Raw genomic sequence first — 23975 nt, forward strand, 5'->3', positions numbered from 1 at the left:
CGCGAGAGGACGCGGTCGGTGAAAGATGTCAAACTGACAGCTGTCAAAGTCTAGTTAGTGCAGTGCGAAGGAAAGTGAACGTTTCCGGTAACGAACTGAGATATATTTAAACGGTGTTTTCTATTTTGGTGGATTTTCAAGACTGTTGTTTTTTTTTTTTTCGTTTCGACAACCAAAATGGTAGGTGTATTTTTAATTACTTTTTTTCAGCTAGTTTGATTACCCCTTTTTAAATTAATTCAGGTTCATGTAGTTAATTTTAATGTAGCGTGAAGTGTACAAAAAAACGGCCTAATTAGCAAGCCGAATTAACAATTAATTTTATCATTTTATTTTGTTCTGATCCGATCCGGAAGTGGACATCGAGTTAAGCAATAAAATAAATATTTTAAAAAAAAATAAGAATCAGTATGACGAGTTTCAATTGAGAATAAATATCGCAACTATAATTGAAATTAAAGTGTGACATAATTGTATTACAGATATACTATAATTGTATTACAGTATGTATTACAGAATATTTTTTTTAATTTTTAAATATAACAGAATATTCAAAATATTCTGTATACAAATAAATTTAATACCTACTTCAATAACGCTTTTGCATAACACGCAATGTATCACAATTGATAATCCATTGACGCGCGGGGTCAACGTTCTCGCGAGGGCCCGCACGAAATTTCGGTAAAATAATATTAGTTTCTATTTACTATCTGACTACTACCGTTTTGATAGAGAATTCGGCAAGGAACCAAATTGGCGGGTAAATGAAAAAAAAAACACGACTGAATTTGGTCATATTTGAGGTAGTAGTCAGCACACAGCCCATCTGATTGTAAGTGAGTCACTCGTCGACGTCTACATTACCAGGGACATAGACAAGCCGCTGTCAAAATAAAGAGATTAGCGAACTAAGGAATCTAAATTATTTAAATAGGTCAAGATGAGACGGTGCATTACCAATTACGCATAGCTTTTTTTTTGTGTAATATTTCAGGGTTAAAACAAACAGTAATATAAACATATTAAACACACATTTTAAAACACAACATAAGTTTCATATTTTAATCTTTTTATAACAAAATAAACATGTTCAATCATAGTTTCGAAGAATAAAAACTTTTTGGTCTAAGCGATATTTTTGTAACTTCACAGGAGAGCCATTTAAAGTTTAAACATTTGGAAAATTTATTACTAGTGGTAGGACCTCATGTGAGTCCGCCCGGGTAGGTACCACCACCCCGCCTATTTCTGCCGTCCAGCAGTAATGCGTTTCGGCTTGAAGGGTGGGGCAGCCGTTGTAACTATACTGAGACCTTAGAACTTATATTTCAAGGTGGGTGGCGCATTTGCGTTGTAAATGTCTATGGGATCCAGTAACCACATAATAAAAATAAATAAATAAAAAACAAAAATCAGTATCACAATTCAAAAAAAACTTCAGCTATGTGAATGGAGTAAACTTAATTAAAGGTTAATTAAAAATATTGAACCGTTGATGATGATACCAAATATAATAAAACAGAACTTTTATAGCCGCCTTAACCTAATAAGTGTATGTCTCTAATAAAAAATAATAATAAGATAAACGTCGCGTATTGAGCGACATTCATCTACGCAATTAAAGGCGAAGTTTTTTTATGATATTTTCAAATAATTCTGTTCATCACACGAATGTTCGTCCGATGTGAGAAACGAATCCACGACCCTTGGCGCCACAATCAGGTCAGCTAACTACTAAACCACGGATTCAGTCATCAATGGTCGCAATTAACATAATACGTAATGAAGATTTTTGTTTGTCCGCCTTCCACAAACATCTTTTGTAACGTTGTCATTACGTGCCTATGCTAAACAAACAAATATTGGAAATGTGAAAATATTTCGTAAAAGCTTATAACTACGGCTCGGGCCCGCTTTCTATGTGTTTAACATAAATTTGAATCGTAATTGAAAAAATCACGGATGCCTTTTGCGTTTCATTGGTCATTACTCAGAATTAACTATCCGAAAATATGGTGGATAGAGTAGGGAGATTCTCGAGTGAAGGCCGCGTATTTTTTTTTTGGAACGAAGTTCCTTATTCGTCTATGGGGAGGGGTACCCTAACCGGGAAAAAACGTCCGTAACATAAGATTTTTTTTGTTCTACCTATTCTTGTAGCCTCGAGGGGTTATTCTAAATTCACCGAACTAGTAGGTGAGCTCACGGGGCTCAAATCGGGAGTGTTGCTAACACTGGCCCTAGCAAGAGCCGTGGTTCGCAGAATCTAGCACCGGATCGGAAACGTGACCCACTTAGAAGATCCGGCGAGACTCTGTGGGCTGTGTCTATGGGTTAATTCACTCGTCGAGTCCTTCGTCGCAAGCGACGGGTTCGACGAGGACGATGACCGGGGCATATGGGCTTCGGTAACCACTTAACTCCAGGTGGGCCGTAGACTCGTCCGCCCATCTAAGCAATAAAAAAAAACAAAAAAAGTTAGTTTAGTTTATTTATTTATTATATTAGATTATTTTATGTATCATTTTTTGACAAATATTTTTATAGGCTTGGGTTTCAAAAATATTTACCGTAGCTTTAAGATGTGACTGAGATAGAAAGGTAAGAAATGGAAAAGGAATGACAGAGAAAAGAAAGATGGCGATGATGATTGAATGAGCAAGGCGTAAAAATGTGTCAGTTGATTTTTAATTCTTACTAGCGGTCCCGCAGTGGTTTAAATTCGACTATAATTATTAATGTAAATTATAAGTTTGAACATTATTATGGTTCTATTTTCGAAGACTATTAAACTTCTATTATGACAGATTTCGCCAAGACTACACTATAGAAAAATAATATTAAAGACAAACCATATTAATCTATTCTCAATTTGACCACAGACTTTAAACAATAAAAGAGTATAAATGCGTGTGTGTGTTAAATACATGGTAGTGTGTGTAATCCATTTTATGTTTAATTTTAAAAAGATATTAACATTTACAACTCCTTGTAAGTGGTAATAAATGTTAATATCTTTTTATAAGTGTGGGAAATCTCATGCTCCTCCGTCCGTGCAATTTTCGTAAAAAGGGGTACAAAGTTTTTGCTTCACGCATTAATTTAAATAGATACTAGCTGACCCGGCAAAAATTGTTTTGCCATATATAAGATTTCTAGGGAATTACTAGTGGAGCCTTCGATTCGCCTCGAAGGCTCCGTCGGCTGGGCGTCCTTGGGGTGAGCCGCGCCGTCTGGTTGTAGTGTTGACCGCGGTAACCCCCCTACCTCATCCGGGTTCTGACCTCGGAGAGGATCGGACGTCGGGTGTAAGAGTGCAGGGGAGTCGTTTAGTGGGTGGGTCCTAAAATCCTTGGGCCCGCGATCTGCTCTCAACACCTGCAGATCGTTGAGTCTCACATACCCCGCGCGCCCCGTAAAAAAAAGGGAATTACTAGTGTAGAAAAAAAAACTAACTTATTGTAAGTGTGTAAGGATGTGGTAAATGAGGGAAAGAGGTATGTAGTGCTGTGAACGATGAGGGATGAATACATATTAAAAATAACAAAACCTCATTCAACCACATAATACCTCATTATAACAAACAAAAAAGTCCAAATAAAAAAAAATATGTTAGGGTTGGACAACCCTAATCACTTAGGGGTATGAAAAATAGATAGTAGCCGATTCTCAGGCTTACTGAATATGCATAAAAAATTTAATGAGAATCGGTCAAGCGGTTTCGGAGGAGTATGGGAACGAACATTGTGACACGAGAATTTTATATATTAGAAGAAGAATTTGGAATAGAAAAATAAAGGTGGAATAGTTATATTTTAAGCTCGACGATCTTAATTGTACATTTTTCTCTTACGAGGTAAGATGTAAAGTTTTTTTTTTTCCCTACCTAAGCTGATAGATAGCCTTGAGAGGTTATATCAGCGTAACCTTAATTAGTAGGTGAGCTCACGGGGCTCAACCTGACGACGTTGCTAACACGAACCCTAGGAAGAGCCGTGCTTCGCAGAATTTACCACCGAATCGGAAACGCGACCCACTGAGAAGATCCGGCGAGAAACTCAGTAGGCTGTGTCTGAGGGTTAATTTAATTTCTCGTCGAACCCGTCGCTTGCGACGAAGGGCTCGACGAGAACGGTGACCGGGATGTTAAGTAATAATCCGTGTTTGAACTAAGCATTTCGCGGAAGAGTCCGTAGCAGAGGACCCTTGTGAGCCGCGGGTTGTCGATCAGCGTAAGGCGACTTTTAAAACACGTCTTTAATTAAAGAACACAAGTTTTTACTTACAGACTACAAGTGCATGTCGAATGTAGGATAATGAGGAGGCGTGATCTTTACTTTGTACTTTCTTTAGTTAAGGCTCTGCTCTCTCTTTATCCTTTACTTTATACTTTCTTTAGTCAAGTCTCTTCTCTCTCTATCTTCCGAGCTATGTATCCCACATGCTGGTACGGTCAGCTTTCCTTAATCTACTTCGCTCTATCTTCGATATCCTTAGACAAACCTCCGAAAATACTAAAACTAAAGCTATCAACGTAATCAGATCGAAGTTTAAGAAGCGATTAATTGCATTTGGAGATAAGTTTTTTTAATTTGTGGCTCAGATATGACGTGTGGACGAGCTCACGGTCCACCTGGTATTAAGTGGTCACCGGAGTCCATAGACATCAAGAACGTGAATGCAGTCGCAATATTTTGATACATGAGTTCTAAGTTGAGTTTTTACAGTACAACGGCTGCTTTGACCTTCAAACGTGGGCCCACAAGAGGTCCTACCGTACCAGTACCTACAGTACCAGTAATTACGCAAATTATAAATTTGCGGCTTTGAATTTTATCACGCGATGTTATTCCTTCATCGTGGAAGTAATTCGTGAATATTTTGTTAACTACGTATTTCATTAGAACAATTGGTAGCTGCCTGCGGGATTCAAACACCCACAAAGTCTATTTTTTAGGCCACAATGATTTCAATGTCGCGATATATTGAGATATTTATATATTATGCTAACAGCTTAGCGCCTGTTTTATTGTTAACCGGCTTCAAAAAAGGAGGATGTTTTTTTTTTATGTTTGTTACCTCATAACTTTTGACTGGGTGAATCGATTTTGATGATTCTTTTTTTAGTAGAAAGCTGACGCTTCTCGTGTGGTCCCATTTTAGTCCAGTTCTGATAATGGTATCCATGAGAAAACCATATAAGTCTTAAATTTGCATTAATCAGGTGCGCGACAAATAGATGAATAACTGACTAACTCAATATCACGCCAACCGATTTCGATGATTATTGTATTTGGTGTATATTAATTTGTTTTGGAATATCTTTTTTTTCTGTTTGAAGTCGGTTTTTATTTTTGTTAAATTTTATTGTTTTTATAAAATACAAGCGGCCCGCTCCGGCTCCGCTTGGGTCTTTAACAAACATTTCAACAATATTTGACGTTGTTTTATTTTTTTAAATAAAAGAACACATACTGCGGCATAACTATAACAGTTAGACATAATAATATGCTGTCGCGACACTTTTTTTAATTAATAATATGTTCTACAAAGTCGTAGTACATTATTATATTCTATCATCAATAGTTTTCGCAGGGCACGCGATGTAAAGAATATTTTAGGTAATTTTTTACACCTTGGGTTACATTATTAGAGTTTTAGTATGGATCCCTATTTTTTTTCAAAATAGATGTCACTATGTCACTCGGCAATAACAGTCCAAACTGTGAACAAATTTTTCAAATCGGTTCAGAAGTTTCGGAGCCTACTCAATACAAACAAACAAACAAATCTTTCCTCTTTATAATACTATATAGTATAGATTTCTTGATATTTACGTTCCTTTCCACGCAGTAACCGATAAGGATTGAGTTACGTATTTTTAGAAGGTTATGTGTATTTATTGAAAAAATCTTACAAGCAATGTATAAACAGTAAATCGAAGTAGGCATGCTTCTCTAACATTAATTAACGCTGGTATTTTGATTTTGTAGTTGTTAATTAATTAATTGCATATTAAATTGCGTCCACAATTTCTCAAAAGTCACTCGGAAATTAAAACCAAACGTCATTGACCCTTATAAGGACTATTTGAAGCTTTGTCTCAAACGGTAGTAGGGTTGAATAGCAGATAAGACCACGGACTCGTATTTCGCAAATAACAAAAAAAGGCCGAACATACATTCAGTAGCTCCCATGGATTGACATTCTAAAAAAAAAGGAGGAAAATAAGGGAGCGTTGACCTCTTGATTACTTTTATATTAGCGCGTTCCATTGCGCATTCGCATGCGCTTGGAATTAAGTTATTGTTATAAAGGTGATTTTAGATCTCACAGAACATTAAATAGTTTTAAAACTGTTAAGGGAAGTTCGCACCTTATTTTTTACTGGTGGTAGTCCTAACATGTCTTAGTCTTATGAGTCCGCACAGGTAGGTGTCACCATCCTGCCTATTTCTTCCGTGAAGCAGTAATACGTTACGGTTTGAAGGGTGCGGCAGCCGTTGTAACTATACTGAGACCTTAGAGCTCATATCTCAAGGTGGGTGGCGGTATTTACGCCATAGATCGTCTATGGGTTCCCGTAACCACTTAACAGCAGGTGGGCTGTGACCTCATCCATCCACCTAAGCATAAAAATAACAAAACACCCTTAAGGCTTCTGTCGATGCTCAGCTCCATGTAGCCTTTTAATGTGGGCAATGGCGTGATCTTTATCAGCACCTTTACCCACGGAAATAGGGCTTAGAAATTTTCTAGGGAGGGATCCCTGGAGGACTGATTATAAGCTGCAATCCCTCAACAGATTTTCATTCGAGCTAATTTAGAAAGTTCACGGCTCCCGTACGAAAGCTTCAGTTGCGTAATAAGCCGAGAACCGGTTCACGAACTTTCGTGGAGACATGCGCCTCGACTCGCCGCTAACTATAGACGCGTCACGCAAATAACGCGTCTGTTTGCGCACGTAACACTATAAGGACCGGTCATCTTTTTTGCCCGGCGTGTTGAGAAGCACGGGGTATTATTCCTTGATACCCAAAATCGAAAGCTCGTTAAAGCGAACGTTGTGTGGCGAATCGTCAGGTACCTACAGCCGCTAGCAAGGACCTGGTCACACATGAAGTCGTCGTGGCCTAAAGGATAAGACGTCCGGTTCAGTCGTATCTAGCGATGCAGCGGTGTTCGAATCCCGCAGGCGGGTACCAATTTTTCTGATGAAATACGTAACAAATGTTCACGATTGACTTCCACGGTGAAGGCATAAGATCGTGTAATAAAAATAAAAAATCCGCAAAATTATAATTTGCGTAATTACTGGTGGTAATAACCTCTTGTGAGTTCGCGCGGGTAGGTACCACCGCCCTACCTATTTCTGCCGTGAAGCAGTAATGTGTTTCGGTTTGAAGGTGGGGCAGCCGTTGTAACTATACTGAGACCTTAGAACTTATATCTGAAGGTGGGTGGCGCATTTACGTTATAGATGTCAATGGGCTCCAGTAACCACTGAACATCAGGTGGGCTGTGAGCTTGTCCACCCTCTAAGCAATAAAAAAAAAACATTAACAGTCTGTGGTGTAGACTGAAAGCCCGCCAAAATCAAAACGAGTAAAATTAAATTTCTAATACATAAAAAATTGTATTTTTACGATTAATACAATTTGTCTAATAATTGCGTTATTGAAACACGTACATAATAATTATAATATCGAGAAGTGAAAGGATATTTTGTTCAAACGACATTTTGGAAAAAATATCTTAACAACAACTTTTTTTAGCTATTTGAATATTAAGAACATCCAATTGTTGATACTAATACAAGGACAAGGCGGCCTTCTGTTATGGGTTTATTGCGTTGGCTCTCAAACTGTTTTTATCGCGGGACCCTTATTAACCCTTTGAGCGCGTCGATAGATCGACTCTCTATTAATGCGTACAAAGTGCGGAGCGTCGGAATATCTACTATTGCTCAGTTCGATTAATGGTATTAGGTATTGATATGTACAGATGTGTCATAACGCGCGCACTTATAACATTTTTAATAAGTTAATCTAATATATAAAATTCTCGTGTCACAATGTTCGTTCCCATACTCCTCCGAAACCGCTTGACCGATTCTCATGAAATTTTTTATGCATATTCAGTAAGCCTGAGAATCGGCTACTATCTATTTTTCATACCCCTAAGTGATTAGGGTTGTCCAACCCTAACATATTTTTTTTTATTTGGACTTTTTTGTTTGTTATAATGAGGTATTATGTGGTTGAATGAGGTTTTGTTATTTTTATTATGTATTCATCCCTCATCGTTCACAGCACTACATGCCTTTTTCACTCATTTACCACATCCTTACACACTTACAATAAGTTAGTTTTTTTTCTACACTAGAAATTCCCTAGAAATCTTATATATGGTAAAACAATGTTTGCCGGGACAGCTAGTAACCATATAAAAATATTTTAGTGTGAATTGCAGCATTGACTTTGTATGTTTTTGTTAAATTAAAGGTTTTTACAAGTTTTTTTTTCCAAGAATCCTTTAGAGATTTGTGCAGAATATGTGAAAATAAGCTCAGCACTAAAATGATTAAGTGATGGATAAATAAGCACAAATTTAATAATCAGTTAACTTTAATTCAATAATTTGGAGCCCAATTTGGAAACCCATGGTGTTTCCATTTTTTATTTTTATTTTATTTTACCGCTTGCTTCGAATTCTGTTCTGAAGGAACTGTCATTGTCAATTACTATTATTGACGTGTGACATTTATGTTAAACGTCAAAGAATATATCGCTTTGTGGCTTTTTAGTACGACGATAATATTTGAGTCTAAGTAATGGAATCGTGAATGCGTAAAGCTGATGTAATGTTATAGAGTTATGTAGAAAGTAACGAAAGGTGAAAGTATGAAAGAGATGACCCGAACACAGAGTAACGTCTCAAGCAGAGGCGACAAACTTTCGCTCTAACCCGCTAACACAAATGCATATTTTTTCGTGTGCCAGGCAAAAGATTTTACTGCCTGCAGTGTGTTAAGTGACACTTCACGGTCGCTCGTGATACTGTCTTGTATGACTAGAATTACACTAAAGAAAACACGTGTGGCATTCGGGAACTGCCGCGATAAAGCTATTGCATAGCATTTTTTATCAACTTATGCAATTATAATTAGACAATAATAATTTAATATAAAATCAATAATAAAATAAGACCACGCTATATTTATAAACATTGACAAAAGCAAAACATTAACTGTCCCCTTCACACTCATAAGCTAGACCGCGCGAGAGAGAAAGATGGGCAGACTTTTCATGATGCGCATGCAGTGCGACGTCACGCCGCGCGCTCATTCACAAACACTACACAAGCGCAACGTGTGAATGTGTTGAACGCGAGCTACATGGTAGGCGGAGTGGTAGTGTTAGGTTTTATTTTCGTTACCTGATTTTTTTGATTCGGTCGCCGCGCTCAAAGCCCGTGATAAAAGCTATGCTATAGCTTAATAATACGGACCAACAGTTAGCCGTTAGCTAAAATTTATCAAATAATAATAGAAAGTAATGAAATCTAAAAAATTTAATTGATGCGTCTACGTTAATTTATTACTCTATGTCGCTCCAAAACTAGTTTTACTTTGAAAAGCTCGTGAAAGCCACGTGTGAATGAACGTAAAGTCCAAAGTTCGATGATCCGCTTTTTTATAATCGTTTGTACGATTGTAAAAACTATATTCGGTAGGTGTAAGAAATACGCGGTTTTCTCAGACGCCGCCTCGAAAGTTCCTCGACCTCGCCTCGATTGAGGAAACGGTAGCTCAAGGAATTCGCGGTATTCATTAGAAGTCTGTCTTGTCTTCTCGATGATCTTCTACATCACAGGATAATGAATTAAAAATCAGAAAATACTGCTATAGTAATCAACAGCTTGGTGGAAAAAAAACAATGAAGTAATTTTCCTTTTTGAGTTTGACAGTTGCTATATCACCTCGACTGAAGGAAAATGTCGAGTGGAATCGAGGGAGCATCTTCGATATTTGGTAGTTGAAAAACTGGACGTATTATGTATATTTTCTTGCTGAACGCTAATGCGTCCGCCCACTTTGAGGCCTGAGGTCAGTCTCAAAAAGCTTTGTCGTTTTGTTATTAGGTACTAGTGTTCCCGCAGTAGTCGAAATTCGACTATGATTAATTGAAATTATAAGTTTGAACATTATTATGGTTCTATTGTCAAAGACTATTATTATACTTCTATAATCACAGATTCGCCAAGACTACACTATAGACAATAATATAAAAGACAAACAATATTAATCTATTCTCAATTTAACCAAAGACTTTAAGCAATAACAAAAGTTTGACAATAACAAAGAGTATATTATTATATACGAGTATATTCAATATGTGTTGTGTTAAATACATGGTAGTGTGTGTGATGTTTTGTATTGATTTAATATATTTTTTTATGTATAATTAAAAATTTTATTAGCATTGTGCACTCCTTCTCTATATTCTCTATAAGTGTGGGAAAATTCATACTCACTTCGTCAGCGCAATTTTCGTAAAAAGGGTACATAGTATCACCAAAGTAATAGAAATATTATATAACTAATGGTCCACCCCGGCTTTGTTAGGGTATTTAACAAAGACTTCGAAATTAAATATTATCATACACACACATAAACACTTCTATTTGCGCCAGGTCATTGAAAAAAGAAAATTTTAAAGAAAGTTTGAATATTATTATTTTAATGAGCTTTTGCTTTTTTTAATGTTTTTTTTTTATATCTTTTTTGTTATTTTTGATAAGCATTTAATTAATACTTTTTTGAAATTTTCGCAAAAATGTCATACATACAAAGCAAAAGCTGTTGAATTTGTTGAGTCCACTGAAGTACTATATAGGTCTATGGTTGAGTCAGAGACCTTCTCTCTGTAAAGGATGTTTGACGTTGTTTTATTTTTTAAATAAAAGTCTCTTATTGTAGCATGACTATGTTTAATAGTTAGACATACTTAAGCTGTCACGATAGTTCACTTCGAGAAGGCGGCACGACATGAGAATCCTCTTGTCGTGGCCGCTGGAAACTACATACCCGATCCTGTAGACCGAATGGTAAACCGTCGACGTCGCCCAAAGCACGTCATTACGGATCCTTCCAATCCATTAACGGTGCTTTTAGTAACTACAAGCACCGGTCACCGTCGTCGTCGAACCCGTCGCTTGCGACGAATTGCTCGACGAGCGAATTAACCCATAGACACAGCCCACTGAGTTTCTCGCCGGATCTTCTCAACGGGTCGCGTTTCCGATCCGGTGTTAGCAACACTCCGGTTTGAGCCCCGAGAGCTACACACGTTAGGGTGAAGCTGAAATAGCCTCTCAAGGCTATCAGCATAGGTAGAAGAAAAAAAAACGATAGTTTTTGTAAATAATAATGTTTTCCACAAAGTCATAGTACATTATTTTATTCTATCATCAATAGTTTTGCAACGGGCGCGATGTAAAGAATATTTTAGGTAATTTTTTACACCTTGGGTTACATTATTGGAGTTTCAGTAAGGATCCCTAATCTTTTGAAATAATAATATAACCTATGTCATCCGGCGATAGTGTAGCTTCGCAACAGCGAAAGAATTTTTCAAATCGGTTTAGTAGTTTCAGAGCCTATTCATTGCAAACAAACAATAAAAAATTTCCTCTTTGTAATATTTATTAGTATCGATAATTCGACTCTGACAGAAGGTATTGAAAAAAAATTATGGCTGACTAAACATTTTTAAATTCACTAATTTATTTATTTCTATCGTTTCAGATACCGAGATGGAGAAAGGTGCGTTCTTATTTGCATAACTACTTATTTACTAATAAGAAAAAACCATGCTCCATGCTGAATTATTTTTTATAACCAGCTTAAATACAAATTGACGCGCGCCATTTTTAGTACTTTTTAACACGGCAGTGAAACAATTTTCGTTTCTATTTATAAACGAACACGAAGTTAAATACATCAAATTAATAAAAATACAAAACGAAACGATTCAAAGTGAGCTTCTTCTTTATATTAATTGTCTGTAATCATGAAGCAATAAAACATTTTATTTAACTCCCACGCAATTATCTGTTTTTGCTGCTCAAATTGTGCAGTAGTTTATTGTTCATTATTTACCGACGGAGGTAAATCACCATATGACGCCACACAGAGGAAGGTCGTTAAATAGGTCAATAATCTTGTTTTAAGATAGTTTAGATCCACTAAGTCTACAGAGGAACTGAATTTCGGACATTAACCTAAGCATTGTTGTGAAAGGTCTTTTGTAATGGCCATTGACTTTGAAAACCGACAGAGACGTTTCAGTAATGGAACTTGCTCGTCCATGGTCATCTTATGTAGAATCTTTTCGGGTCGCGTCGGTAGGTACCACCACCCTGCCTATTTTTGCATATAAACGCATGACTGCTTCGCGGCAGTAATACGCAGGGTGGTGGTACCTACCTGTGCGGACTCACAGCACGCCCTACCACCAGTAAAGTCATGTTGGTCAGACCCTAGTTCAGCATTTAGACAATGCCTCAAACGAAAACTTACCAATAGAAAAGTCATAGTCACTGTTTGGTAGCTTTTTTTATTGCTTACAGCCAAGCCAAGAGCCAAGTCGTTGCATACCGCTGCATTCCTCCTCGCGTCGATAATCCTTGATACTGAGGATCGTGGCTTCCTCTAATAACTTTCTCCTGGGTTATCCTGCGTCACTCCTGTCTATCCTCGGCTGTGTGGATAGCAACGTGGACTGAAGTTTTGAGAGTGGAGCGTATCTGGTCCGACCAGCAGTGGACTTCTGCCTCTGGGCCTTCATGCCTTGCTTGGTACACCAGCTTCTCTAAATTGTCACCTCTTTTTCTGGCAATGTGTTCAAAAAACTCGAAACTCCTCCGCGCGCATAAAGTGCTGACCGCTACATTACTGTGGTTCAATCGTATCAGTATACAGCATCACCGAAAGTAGGTCATCTTGGTTCAAATTTCCATCTGTATTTCTTTTGTCGTATCACTCTTGTCAGAGCGGTCGTGGTCGTTATTCAGTATCATTGCTGTGGGCAGATGCTATGGGCCTCACGAGCAATCGCCACTTCTCCCGGCTTGTGATGAGTCTGGTGCACTCACGCAAACAGCCGCCAAGTGCCGAGTTGACTAGGTCGGTCCATCGCATGAGCAACATCATGGTGGTAGGACCTCTTGTGAGTCCATACGGGTGGTACAACACCCCTGCCTATTTCTGCCGTGAAGCAGTAATGCGTTTCGGTTTGAAGGGTGCGGTAGCCGTTGTAACTATATTGAGACCTTAGAACTTATATCTCAAGGTGGGTGGCGGCATTTACGTTGTAGATATGTATGGGCACCAGTAACCACTTAACACTAGGTGGGGTGTCAGCTCGTCCACCAATTTAAGCAATAAAAAAAATCCGTCTACATACGCTCGTAGTTTATTTTAGCCTCAAATGACGTCACACGTAATGATGCTACGTTATATATTTTATAGTTCGGATTTCCGATCTTGGTCTCAATACCTAACCAATTTTATTAGCGGAGCTTACGTATATGAAGTTCGCATATCCGTGTAAAAAAATATATTCCTATTTCTCACAAATTATAGATAAATAGTCGTGGGTAAAACATTGATTGCAACTTTCTCGCTCACACATATTCGTATTAAATCGTGCACGAGCGAGATAGCGTGCTCAATTGTGTAGATGATGTTCTATCTCACTCACCAGCTGAATTTTGTATGCGTTAGAACAAGACAGTGAAACGGCTCAAATAGTGACAGGAAAGTATAGATAAAAATATAATATAGTTTTGTCGATACATAATTATGTTTAATTATTTCCTTGAGATCGAGGGAAAGTTCATTCGAGTGTTCACGACGAGAGGAAATCCTCTATTTGCGATGTAATTAGTGTGCTTTTAATTAAACTACGTAAATTGTATCTGTTTATGACGTTTTTAAATGCATTAAATGTCTATCGAAGTTAACTGTGCAGTTAGAACAGCGCCCCTAGCGGCAAACGAAGGCAAACGTTCCAACTCCCTACAAATTTGAGTTAACTTTTACGCTATCGAGAACGTTAAACAACTCGAACTAAACTCACTGATCACATTGACGCTTCAACGAGTATGGTCACTTGAGTTAAATGATCGAAGACGGCTAAAATCGTTTGCTATTTCACGACAGAACTAGGAATTAGGAAGGATTGTCTCTTCTCGACTACGTCTACTGATGTAAATCGGACTTTTTTATTTTATTTTTTTTATTGCTTAGATCCCCGGTCACGGCAGAGCTTAGGTGGGTGGACAAGCTCACGGCCCACCTGGTGTTAAGTAGTTACTGGAGCCCATAAACATCTACGACGTAAATGCGCCACCCACCTTGAGATACAAGTTCTAAGGTCTCATTATAGCTACAACCGCTGCCCCGCCCTTTGATCCGAAATACATTACTGCTTCACGGCAGAAATAGGCAGTGCGGTCGTACCTACCCGTGTGGACTCACAAGAGGTTCTACCACCAGTAATTACGCAAGTTATAATTTTGCGGGTTTGATTTTTATTACACGATGTTATTCCTTCACCGTGGAAGTCAATCGTGAACATTTGTGAAGTTCGTACCTATTTCATTAGAACGATGCTCGATTCAACCCGAGCGATGACACCTCGACTCTGCCTAAGCACCTCCCGAAGTGAGTCGATGTTTCACGAGTAGTTGCGTCCCACGTCCACTAGATGCCGCGCTTTCGCTTCATTTGTCGCCTCCAGATGCAACTCCTTACAAAAAAAGAGTTAAAACGTCACAGTATTCGCGATCGCCGAAGCTTGCGACTGTACGAGCGAGAATAAGCCCTTAAAAGCGATTTTAACTGGATACGTCATGATTACTAATATATTATTATACCGACGCTTTGTTTGCACGCGTCTCGCGTTGTGTGACATCGTGTTGATTAGAATACGGATTCTAGATTAAGGTTTATTTAAATGAGTATCATTAACCGATGATTTAGCTTTCTGATGTATCCAAACGAACGTGCGTATAAATAAATAATTAAACATTTAGAAATCGAGATTGGATTCCAGTTCAGCGGATCTTGTTTTGTGTTAATAGGACCGCGAGGGGTCCGATGTGGGTCCGGTCAAATTTTCACGGCATTTACTGGACGGTTCTATGATGTGTTCACGGATCAGGATGAAGGCACAACACAGGATGACAGAGAACCGAGAATTCTCTAATGAGCCATTGTGCCATGGTACCTTTGTAAACTTGAAAACTACAGCTGTATTTCACCTTCGCGCTCGGTCTCGGGCTTTCGATGGATTCGCTTTACTTCGGGCCAGGTTAGCCCGATTGTCTACAGCTCAGCTGCCACAGTGCGCCGATAGCTCTGCTTGGGGCGCCCTACTTTCCACTTGCCTTAAGGGGTCCACTCCAGGGCTTGCCTCGAGATGTGTGTGGGTTCTCTCCTGCGACCTGACCATGTCCATTTGCGACATATGAACTGCTTATCAGTTGTCATCTCCTGATACACTTCCCACAGGCACTCGTTGGAGTTATGCGAAGGCAGTAATTTGGATATTCTAGAAACCGTGTCCGTTTCTATACTTCCAGTTTGCTAAACGACAGTTCTGTTGCTCTCTTTGTATCGATTCTGTATCTGATTGGTCTTCTTCGTGTTGATCTGAAGACTTCCAACTGTAGACCGTCCATTCTGGCTTTTATGTCAGCGACTTTATGGCTGAGCGAACATAAGCTATGAGCGTAGTCTCCCACTCTCTACCGCTTCGCTTGCCATCTTTAATAAGCATTATTGCATATCTTGACGCATATTTTAATAAGCGTGCCCATAAGTCGTCGTGACCTAAAAGATAAGCCGCCCGGTGCATTCGTTGAAGCGACACGAATGTGTCGGCGTTCGAATCCCGCAGGCAGGTGCCAGATATTCTAATGAAATACCAAACAGATGCTAACGAATTACTACCACGAGGAAGGAATAACGAACATCGTGCGATAAAATTCGAAGAAAGTTGCAAATCTGCATAATTAATTACTAAACGATTCAGACATAGATTTCAAATCTCAAAGCGGCTGGCGGTATTCGCGTTGTTGATGTCTATAGTCTCCGGTAAGCACTTAATACCAAAATTTAATATTGATCAACGCCTATCTTCCCTTCAATTGTGTGAAATTTTCGCATGTACCCAAATGCCACGTGAATTTGTAAAGGTCGTGTGCTGCTGCACCAGACAATATCTTGTTAGCCGCGACATCGATGGCGTGCGAAAGTTCTGATTATTTAATTGTTTAATTAGAATAACGACGCGAAGACACGACATACTTAGGAGAATTTAGGACAGACAGAGATACATGTATCTAAAATGCAACAAGTGTGTTTTTTATCGCTATTTTATGGTGAGTATATTTTTTGTTGTAAGCATCGCTGATCACTCATTGTAAATGTTTTACTTAAAAATAATCGGCTGCGTTCTTTAACATCTTGGATTTAGCTAAACATTTTTTTCGAAAAGCTAAACAATCTCTCGACACTTCAATCCTCGAGATCTTTGGAGCCGTCAACTCTAGTTTAGAATTGCATATTTCGATACCAGTACATCAAGCGTCATATCTATCACATGTCTTACTTGCCTCTGCGCTTTCACTTCTTCTTTTTTGTCCCCACCTTGTCCCACTAGGTGGGGTCGGCACAGCGAACTTTTCTATTCCATTCTCTTCTATCAGCCGTCATCTCAACACTCACTCCTCTCTTTTTCATATCGTCATTCACGCACTCCATCCATGTCTTCTTCGGTCGACCTCTTCCCCCTCTACCTAGCACTACCATTTCCATACATCTCCTAGTCACATGCATCTCCTCTGTACACAGCACATGTTTATATCACGCTAACCGTCATCTCTTCTCACCACCTCTGCGCTCTCACTATTTTTGTAAAAGCTTTGTATGACAATTTCCAGCATAAGTCCCAGCCACCGCAACTCTCGCTTACTGGTGGTAGGGCGTCTTGTGAGCCCGCCGGGTACCACCACCTTGCATATTTCCTCATGCGTTCTGGGTAGAAGTTGCTCTATGGAAAAAAACCTCATACCTCATACCTCAAGGGCGTGGTGGCGGTATTTACGGTCTTAATGTCTATGGGCTATGCTGATCCAAATACCACTTAACCTTGATTAATCCTTGAACAAATACTTTTGATCTTCTCAGTGCAAAGAATCTGGTCACCACGCAGTGTTTTGCAACATTTAGCGCAGTAATCAAACCGCATCAAAGCTTTTAGCTGCATTATTAATGTGTCAACCTTTGTTTTCAGATGATGTTCTGGTGCCTGCTGTTAACGTTTGTCTCGGCGGAGGAGCAGCCTTTGGGGCTGGTCTCCAAGGACACGGAGCACGATTTAATAGCTGAAGCGACACATTCCGGTTAGTACTTTTTAATAGCATTTATTGAGATTCACTTCACACGTCTGTGCTTGGGTGAAGGTAGAACTGCATTAATTGAACATTGTATTTCGTGTGCCACGTTTACTAGAAGCCGAATTTTCACGGTTTCCCTGTTTTTCTTAGTTAGGGCTGCGAAAAATCGTGGCCTAATAGTCGTTGTGGCCTAAAGGATAAAACGTCCGGTGCATTCGTATCTTGCGATGCACCGGTGTTCGAATCCCGCAGGCGGGTACCAATTTTTCTGATGAAATACATACTTAACAAATGTTCACGATTGACTTCCACGGTGAAGGAATAACACCGTGTAAAACAAAACATACCCGCAAAATTATAATTTGCGTATAATTACTGGTGGTAGGACGTCTTGTGAGTCTGCCCGGGGAGGTACCACCACCCTGGCAATTTCTGCCGTGAAGCAGTAATGCATTTCGGTTTGAAGGGCAGGTGTTGTACTGTAAAAACTGAGAACTTAGAACTGATGTCTCGAGGTGGGTGGCGCCATTTACGTTGTAGATGTATATGGGCTCCGGTAACCACTTAACATTAGGTGGGCCATGAGATAGTCCACCCACCTAAGCAATAAAAAAAATTTAAGCCTCAAATGTCACACAACCTAATTTTAAGCTCTTATACATAAAACAACTGAAAGTATACGTGAGGTTTGTGTCTGACGCGTCATCAGAATCGCAATATTACCGACATTAACAATTTTTTTTAAAATTCTATAATAAACAATGACAAATAATTAAGACGATATGAGAGAAATTAGAATGGCTGTAGATATGACGGCTGATAGAGGAGAATGGAATAAAAAAATTCGCCGTGCCGACCTCACCTAGTGGGATAAGAGGGAGACAAAGAAGAAGAATTGCGAACAAATCACGCATGTTCGTCGGGCCCCAAAATTAGGATTCCCTGTGTTATGGACACCAGAGACTGACATACATACTTATGTACGCTTAAATATATACATATATAGATTATAAACACCCAGACGGAGAGCAAGCAAACTTGTTCATCACACAATGTTTGCTCAATGTGGGAATCGAACCCACGAACCTTGACCGTAACGGTCAGCGCCAAACAACCAAAACTATATCAACTTACAGGTGCTCAAGCCCAGAAGAGGGAGGCTGGTCTGTCGAACTCCTACGGGGAGCCCCTCCCGCCGGACGCGTACGGACCTCCGAGAGATACGTCCGACCTGAGTGAGTTGATTTTTGACTATTTATCTGAGTATCAGCGGGAGCTTGGTGTTCGGCTTTTGTGATTGGTAGGTATATATTATGGAGTATAGAAGTAAGGCCGTGTCAGTGTATTACAAAGTGTCCGCTAAAAATGAGTTAATGTAGATGGCGCCATAGTCGCAAGTGGAAAGATAAAAAATCACGCAATCAATATTCCTACGTAAATAGTAATAAAAATAAACAGTTGAGATTTTATTTATTTATTTTTTATTGCTTAGATGGGTGGACGAGCTCACAGCCCACCTGGTGTTAAGTGATTACTGGAGTCCATAGACATCTAGAACGTAAATGCGCCACCCACCTTGAGATATAAGTTCTAAGATCTCAGTATAGTTACAACGGCTGCCCTACCCTTGAAACCGAAACGCATTACTGCTTCACGGCAGAAATAGGCAGGGCGGTGGTACCTAGCTTCGTGGACTCACGAGAGGTCCTACCACCAGTAAAGAGAGATTTTTAATGAGATTTTTAATCCTTCCTATTTCAACTACACAACTCTAGAAAAATATTAAACATTTTAACCCAGCACACTTGACTCGGTTTAAAACTGCTATATTTCTACTTCCTACACTAGCGCTGTAGCGATTTGTTGAGATTTTAGTGAGCTCCTTGGAAATAGCATCAAGAGAAAAGAATCTTCCCGTATTACGCGCTTAAACATAAAGACATACTAAACACACTAAACATAGATAATACACTTAACATTACACTAAATGAACAAAATAAAATGATTCACGCAACTTCGCTGATCGCGTTCCCGCCAACAAAATCATCCATCTTTAAATTTTTTTAGTGTCACAGAGACATTTACGTCTGTTCCCTCCGAAATGGATCAAAGGATTTTATTTAGTAATTATTATTATTAGTCCGGTTATTAATATGACATTGGGATGGTTACACGTTTGTCTCCAGGTGACAATCAGAGAGACCTTACAAACCTTGAAAAAACAAGAGCGTTCTGGTATAATATCCTCTTCAAAGATCTTGTACAATATTTTCAGTTTCAGATCTCCAGCTGCCGGTTCCCGTGTACGGCGTCCCTCAGCAAAACGACTTCCTGCAAGAAACACCGCCCGGAGCGTACGGGCCCCCGTCCCCCGTCGTGTTCCCGAGCCAACACTACGAAGGACCCCCGCCACCGATTTCCAAACCGAAGCCAATATACGGACCCCCCAAGTTCCATGGACCGCCCAAGAACTTTGGTCCCCCGAAACTAAGCTACGGGCCCCCCAAGTCGTACTACGGACCTCCGAAGAAGTTATACGGACCCCCTAAGCAAGGGCTCCCTAAGCCTTCTTATGGTACACCTTTCAAAGCGCCCAAAGTGCTGTCCAAACCGTACCCAAAGCCAGTATACGGTCCACCAAAACCAGTGTACGGCCCGCCAAAGCCAATAAGATCAACTTACGGTCCCCCATTACCAAGTGTACCATTAGAAGCCCCGCCTCTTCCTCAACCCACTATCACCACAGTTGAAACCACTATTGGCCTGGGGGGCTTTGGATCAAGCCACGCTGTAGACGTTGGCGCCAACTTTGGCACATTTGGCGACTCCAGTCTGAATTTAGACTTGAATCTACCCGCTCCTATATACGGCACTCCAATCGTGTCGCTACCTTTGGATGTTGGCAACGAAAACCACTTCCCGTCAGAGACGTACGGACCGCCGGGCCACGCGCTCGGCCCAATCGGACCTAACGACCAGGTCGTGGTACAAGACATAGCGGACGTCGGACACTACGGGCCGCCGCAACCCGACCCAAACCCGCGACCCCCACACCCAGGCATCCCCGCTCCACCGACGCCCCCGCACGTCCTCTACGACGGCTGGAAGCCAATACCTGGAGTATCTAAACCAGTTGGACACGTCGAAGAGACTATCTTCCAAAACGTCGGTGTCAGCGATCATTACGGCCCCCCGCCGCCCCCCGTGCACGAGATACACGTGAACCTGGACGAGCAGCAACTACCCGTCCTCGACCAAGGTCCTCACTTCGCGCATCAGATCTCGACTGGCTACTCCAGCGTACATCAAGACGCGCTCTCTAACGTCGACCTCAATTCGCTTGTTGGTGGAGATTCGAACCACATCGACCAGTCGAAGACAGTGTTCGAAGCTCACTATACCGAGAACCATGATCCACAGGCCGACTTAGCTTTCATCCAATCGTCCATACCCAGTCAGAGACCGTTTGATTCTTACGGCGCTCCGCCATTGGACTCGCTCTCTGGTGGACCCTACCCTCCGTCTGTAAGGCAACAAGGAGCCAAAGGCCTGATCCCGCCTTCAGGAGTGTACGGCGTGCCACCGGGCAGTCAATATGGTGCTCCACCGAAACCGCCACCATCCAATTTGCCCATCCCGTACGGCAGCTACTCAGGAGGTGGTCATTCCATCCACACCGGCTTGAATACTCCTAAAAAGCCCATTAAGTTCAGAGATTCCGTTCCTGCAGGCTTACTAGAGCACGTGGGTCAGACTACACACGGCAAGGACACCCTGACGATCGACAATCTTACCCAGGGACCGGCGTACCTACCGCCGCCCATCAGAGACGCCAAAGAGGTCAATCATCACACATCATTCGGCATAAATCTATCTATAGAACCAACGGATTTATACAGCCTTCCTCACGCGGGAAATCCCCTCAACTTTCAGGCCCCACAACCCAGTAACCTCTACGGGTCCCCCATCGACTCTTACTCAGCTCCGTTCTTGACTGTAGCAGATCATACAGCGTCCGGATCCAACACTAACGCGGTCACAACGACCATAGACGGCGCGCTTCTAGCAAACCTCTCCAATTTGGAGGCTGCAGCGATTCTAAAGCACTGCCCCTATCACGAAGCTATTTTAAAAGCAGCACAATACGGAGAGAAAATCCCTGTCGAACTAGCCACGAAGTACATGGCCAGTCTGAAGTCCCTGGGCAGCACGCTCTCCAAGAATCAGTTCACGAGCTATCAGAATTCAGAAGCCGTTCACAGTTCCCGGGATCAGTTAGGGTCAGCGCACACGGCCGTCCACTCTGTACTGCCGAACAACGTCCGTCACGACGACAAAGTCAAAGGAAAATCTTTGAGAGAAATTCAGAAACAGAGTCACAAAGGACAGAATTTACAGTTCGTTTCCGATCAAATTCAAAAGACATCGGACAAAATAAAGTCCCTGAACGAGGAGGCGAAGATCTTGCAACAGCAGATCGTTCATAACAATCAGAATTTGAACCAGGGACAATTTTCAAGTCAAGCCACGCAGTTCTCGAACGATTTCACTGGTAATCAAGCTACTTATGCTGTTCAAATACAATCCTCTGTGGGTGGCAAAGGCAAGGATCCGAGCATACCGCACGAACAGCTGCTGAATGAAGGGCTGTTACAGAGTATACTTCAAGCCATAGAGCAGCCCCGAGATCCGAAACAGCAGTCTGTGCAAATTCGTCAACAACCTAGCAACACTGACGACGGCCTGGTGTTGCCAGTCGGTTACGAGCCAGTGGACAGGACCAAAGAAATACAAAGCTCAAATAGGGACATTAAACAGATCTTGCACAGCGAAATAGTGACTAGGGGCGATGTTCCCGATTGCGAATTGAAAGCCGATGGATCCGTGAACCACGAAGTAGTAGTTCCGGCGCCATTAGAAAAAGTCAAACCGGTGGAGGAAGTAAACGATAATGATGTCGCAATATTTTTCGATGAAAAACCGAAAAACAACGAGCCAGTTACAGAAATATCCGTAGCGACCAGTATTAGTGAAGACTCAGATGAAAATGGCGGTAAAACTCGTCAGTTCGGTGAGAAGATCAAAGAGGCGTAAAGCGATTAATTTCAGGGTAGATTCTAGTCTAATGGCCGGTGGGTTTTATTAAAATTGAAATATATCAATGGAAGTTCATGTTTTCGTGGCAACAATAAAACTTTTATACACTTTTATTTTATATCATAAAATTGCATACATATAAATTTCGTTGGTAAAAATTGTCATCTAATCGGTGCCATTTTTGGATATAAAAAAAAATATTTAATCAAAACGCCATTTAAAAAAACTATATATTATACCTTTATAGATTGTAAACGTAGGTAGGTACTCTACTCATAATTTAATTTGGAACTCATCCATTGATTTAAAAAAAAAACTGGACGGATCATTCTGGATGCGTTCCAAATTACAAATTTATATTGTGTTTATTACAGTAATCAATTAACCCTTATTTAATAAAATCGATTACCTAATGTTTCCACTCGAGTTAGCTTCAATTTGCAATATTCAAAGATTCTGTTACCTATGTTACCGTGAGACTATTGCTTGTAATTTGTCTTTTAATCGACACGCAATAAAATCTAAAAATAAATAATTCAATAATATACATCACAGCGATCAAGGGTTAAGCATTGTTCACAATTTATTTGTAATTTATAAATAATAGTTCTAAGTTAACACAGTATTTGTGGTGTCGTGCTCGTATTTATTCATGAGGTTTGAATGTTAATGTGTATTTTAGTACAAATAGTTTTGTAATTGTTTACAAATAAAAATACATATAAAATACTGACAGCTTTTATTTTCAACCAAGATGTTTTCTGCGACTATCATCTAAAAAGTTTTTTTTATTATTTTTTTTTTTTATGGCTTTGATGGGTGGACGAGCTCACAGCCCACCTGGTGCTAAGTGGTTACTGGAGCCCATAGACATCCACAACGCAAATGCGCCACCCACCCCGAGATACAAGTTCTAAGGTCTCAAGTATAGTTAGAACGGCTGCCCCACCCTTCAAACCGAAACGCATTACTGCTTCACGGCAGAAATAGGCAGAGTGGTGGTACCCACCCGCGCGGACTCACAAGAGGTCCTAACATCAGTAAAAAGTATTGTACGATTATTTTGAGAGTAAGACGAATGTCATTGTCGGGCGAATATTCACGACTATTGTTGCCAGTGTCGGGTTTGTGAAAGTCTTCATTAAATAAATGCTGTTAATGAAGCATAGAATGAAGTGAAGTTGATTTATTTGAAATTGTGATTGTACGTTGGAAGGAAAATGAAATAAATGTAAATAGACTTGCTTTAACAAAAACCGACTTCAAATAGAAAAAAAAGATATTCCAAAACAAATTAATATACACTAAAAACAATGATCATCGAAATCGGATGGCGTGATATTGAGTTGTGAGTTATTCATCTATTTGTCGCGCACGTACTTAATTAAGACTTAAATGGTTTTCTC

The 23975-nt window shown here is 40.2% G+C and overlaps 1 protein-coding gene across 3 annotated transcripts; it reads left to right on the top strand.

Moving 5' to 3' along the window:
- Positions 1–23298, top strand: LOC114243902 (uncharacterized). Of its 3 annotated transcripts, none has more exons than XM_089730776.1 (5): positions 1–180; positions 11813–11830; positions 17370–17478; positions 18609–18707; positions 19748–23298. In XM_089730776.1, the coding sequence occupies exons 1-5, from the start codon at positions 178–180 to the stop codon at positions 22564–22566; spliced, it is 3048 nt and encodes a 1015-aa protein (XP_089586902.1). In that variant the 5' UTR covers positions 1–177; the 3' UTR covers positions 22567–23298. The 3 variants fall into 3 exon arrangements, with proteins under 3 accessions (XP_089586902.1, XP_089586903.1, XP_089586904.1); XM_089730777.1 differs by having other exon boundaries at positions 19754–23298; XM_089730778.1 differs by lacking the exon at positions 1–180 and adding an exon at positions 6946–7086.
- The last annotated feature ends 677 nt before the right edge of the window (positions 23299–23975 follow it).

The sequence above is a fragment of the Bombyx mandarina genome, chromosome 11, assembly GCF_030267445.1.
Source record: "Bombyx mandarina strain Sakado chromosome 11, ASM3026744v2".
Classification (NCBI taxonomy): domain Eukaryota; kingdom Metazoa; phylum Arthropoda; class Insecta; order Lepidoptera; family Bombycidae; genus Bombyx; species Bombyx mandarina.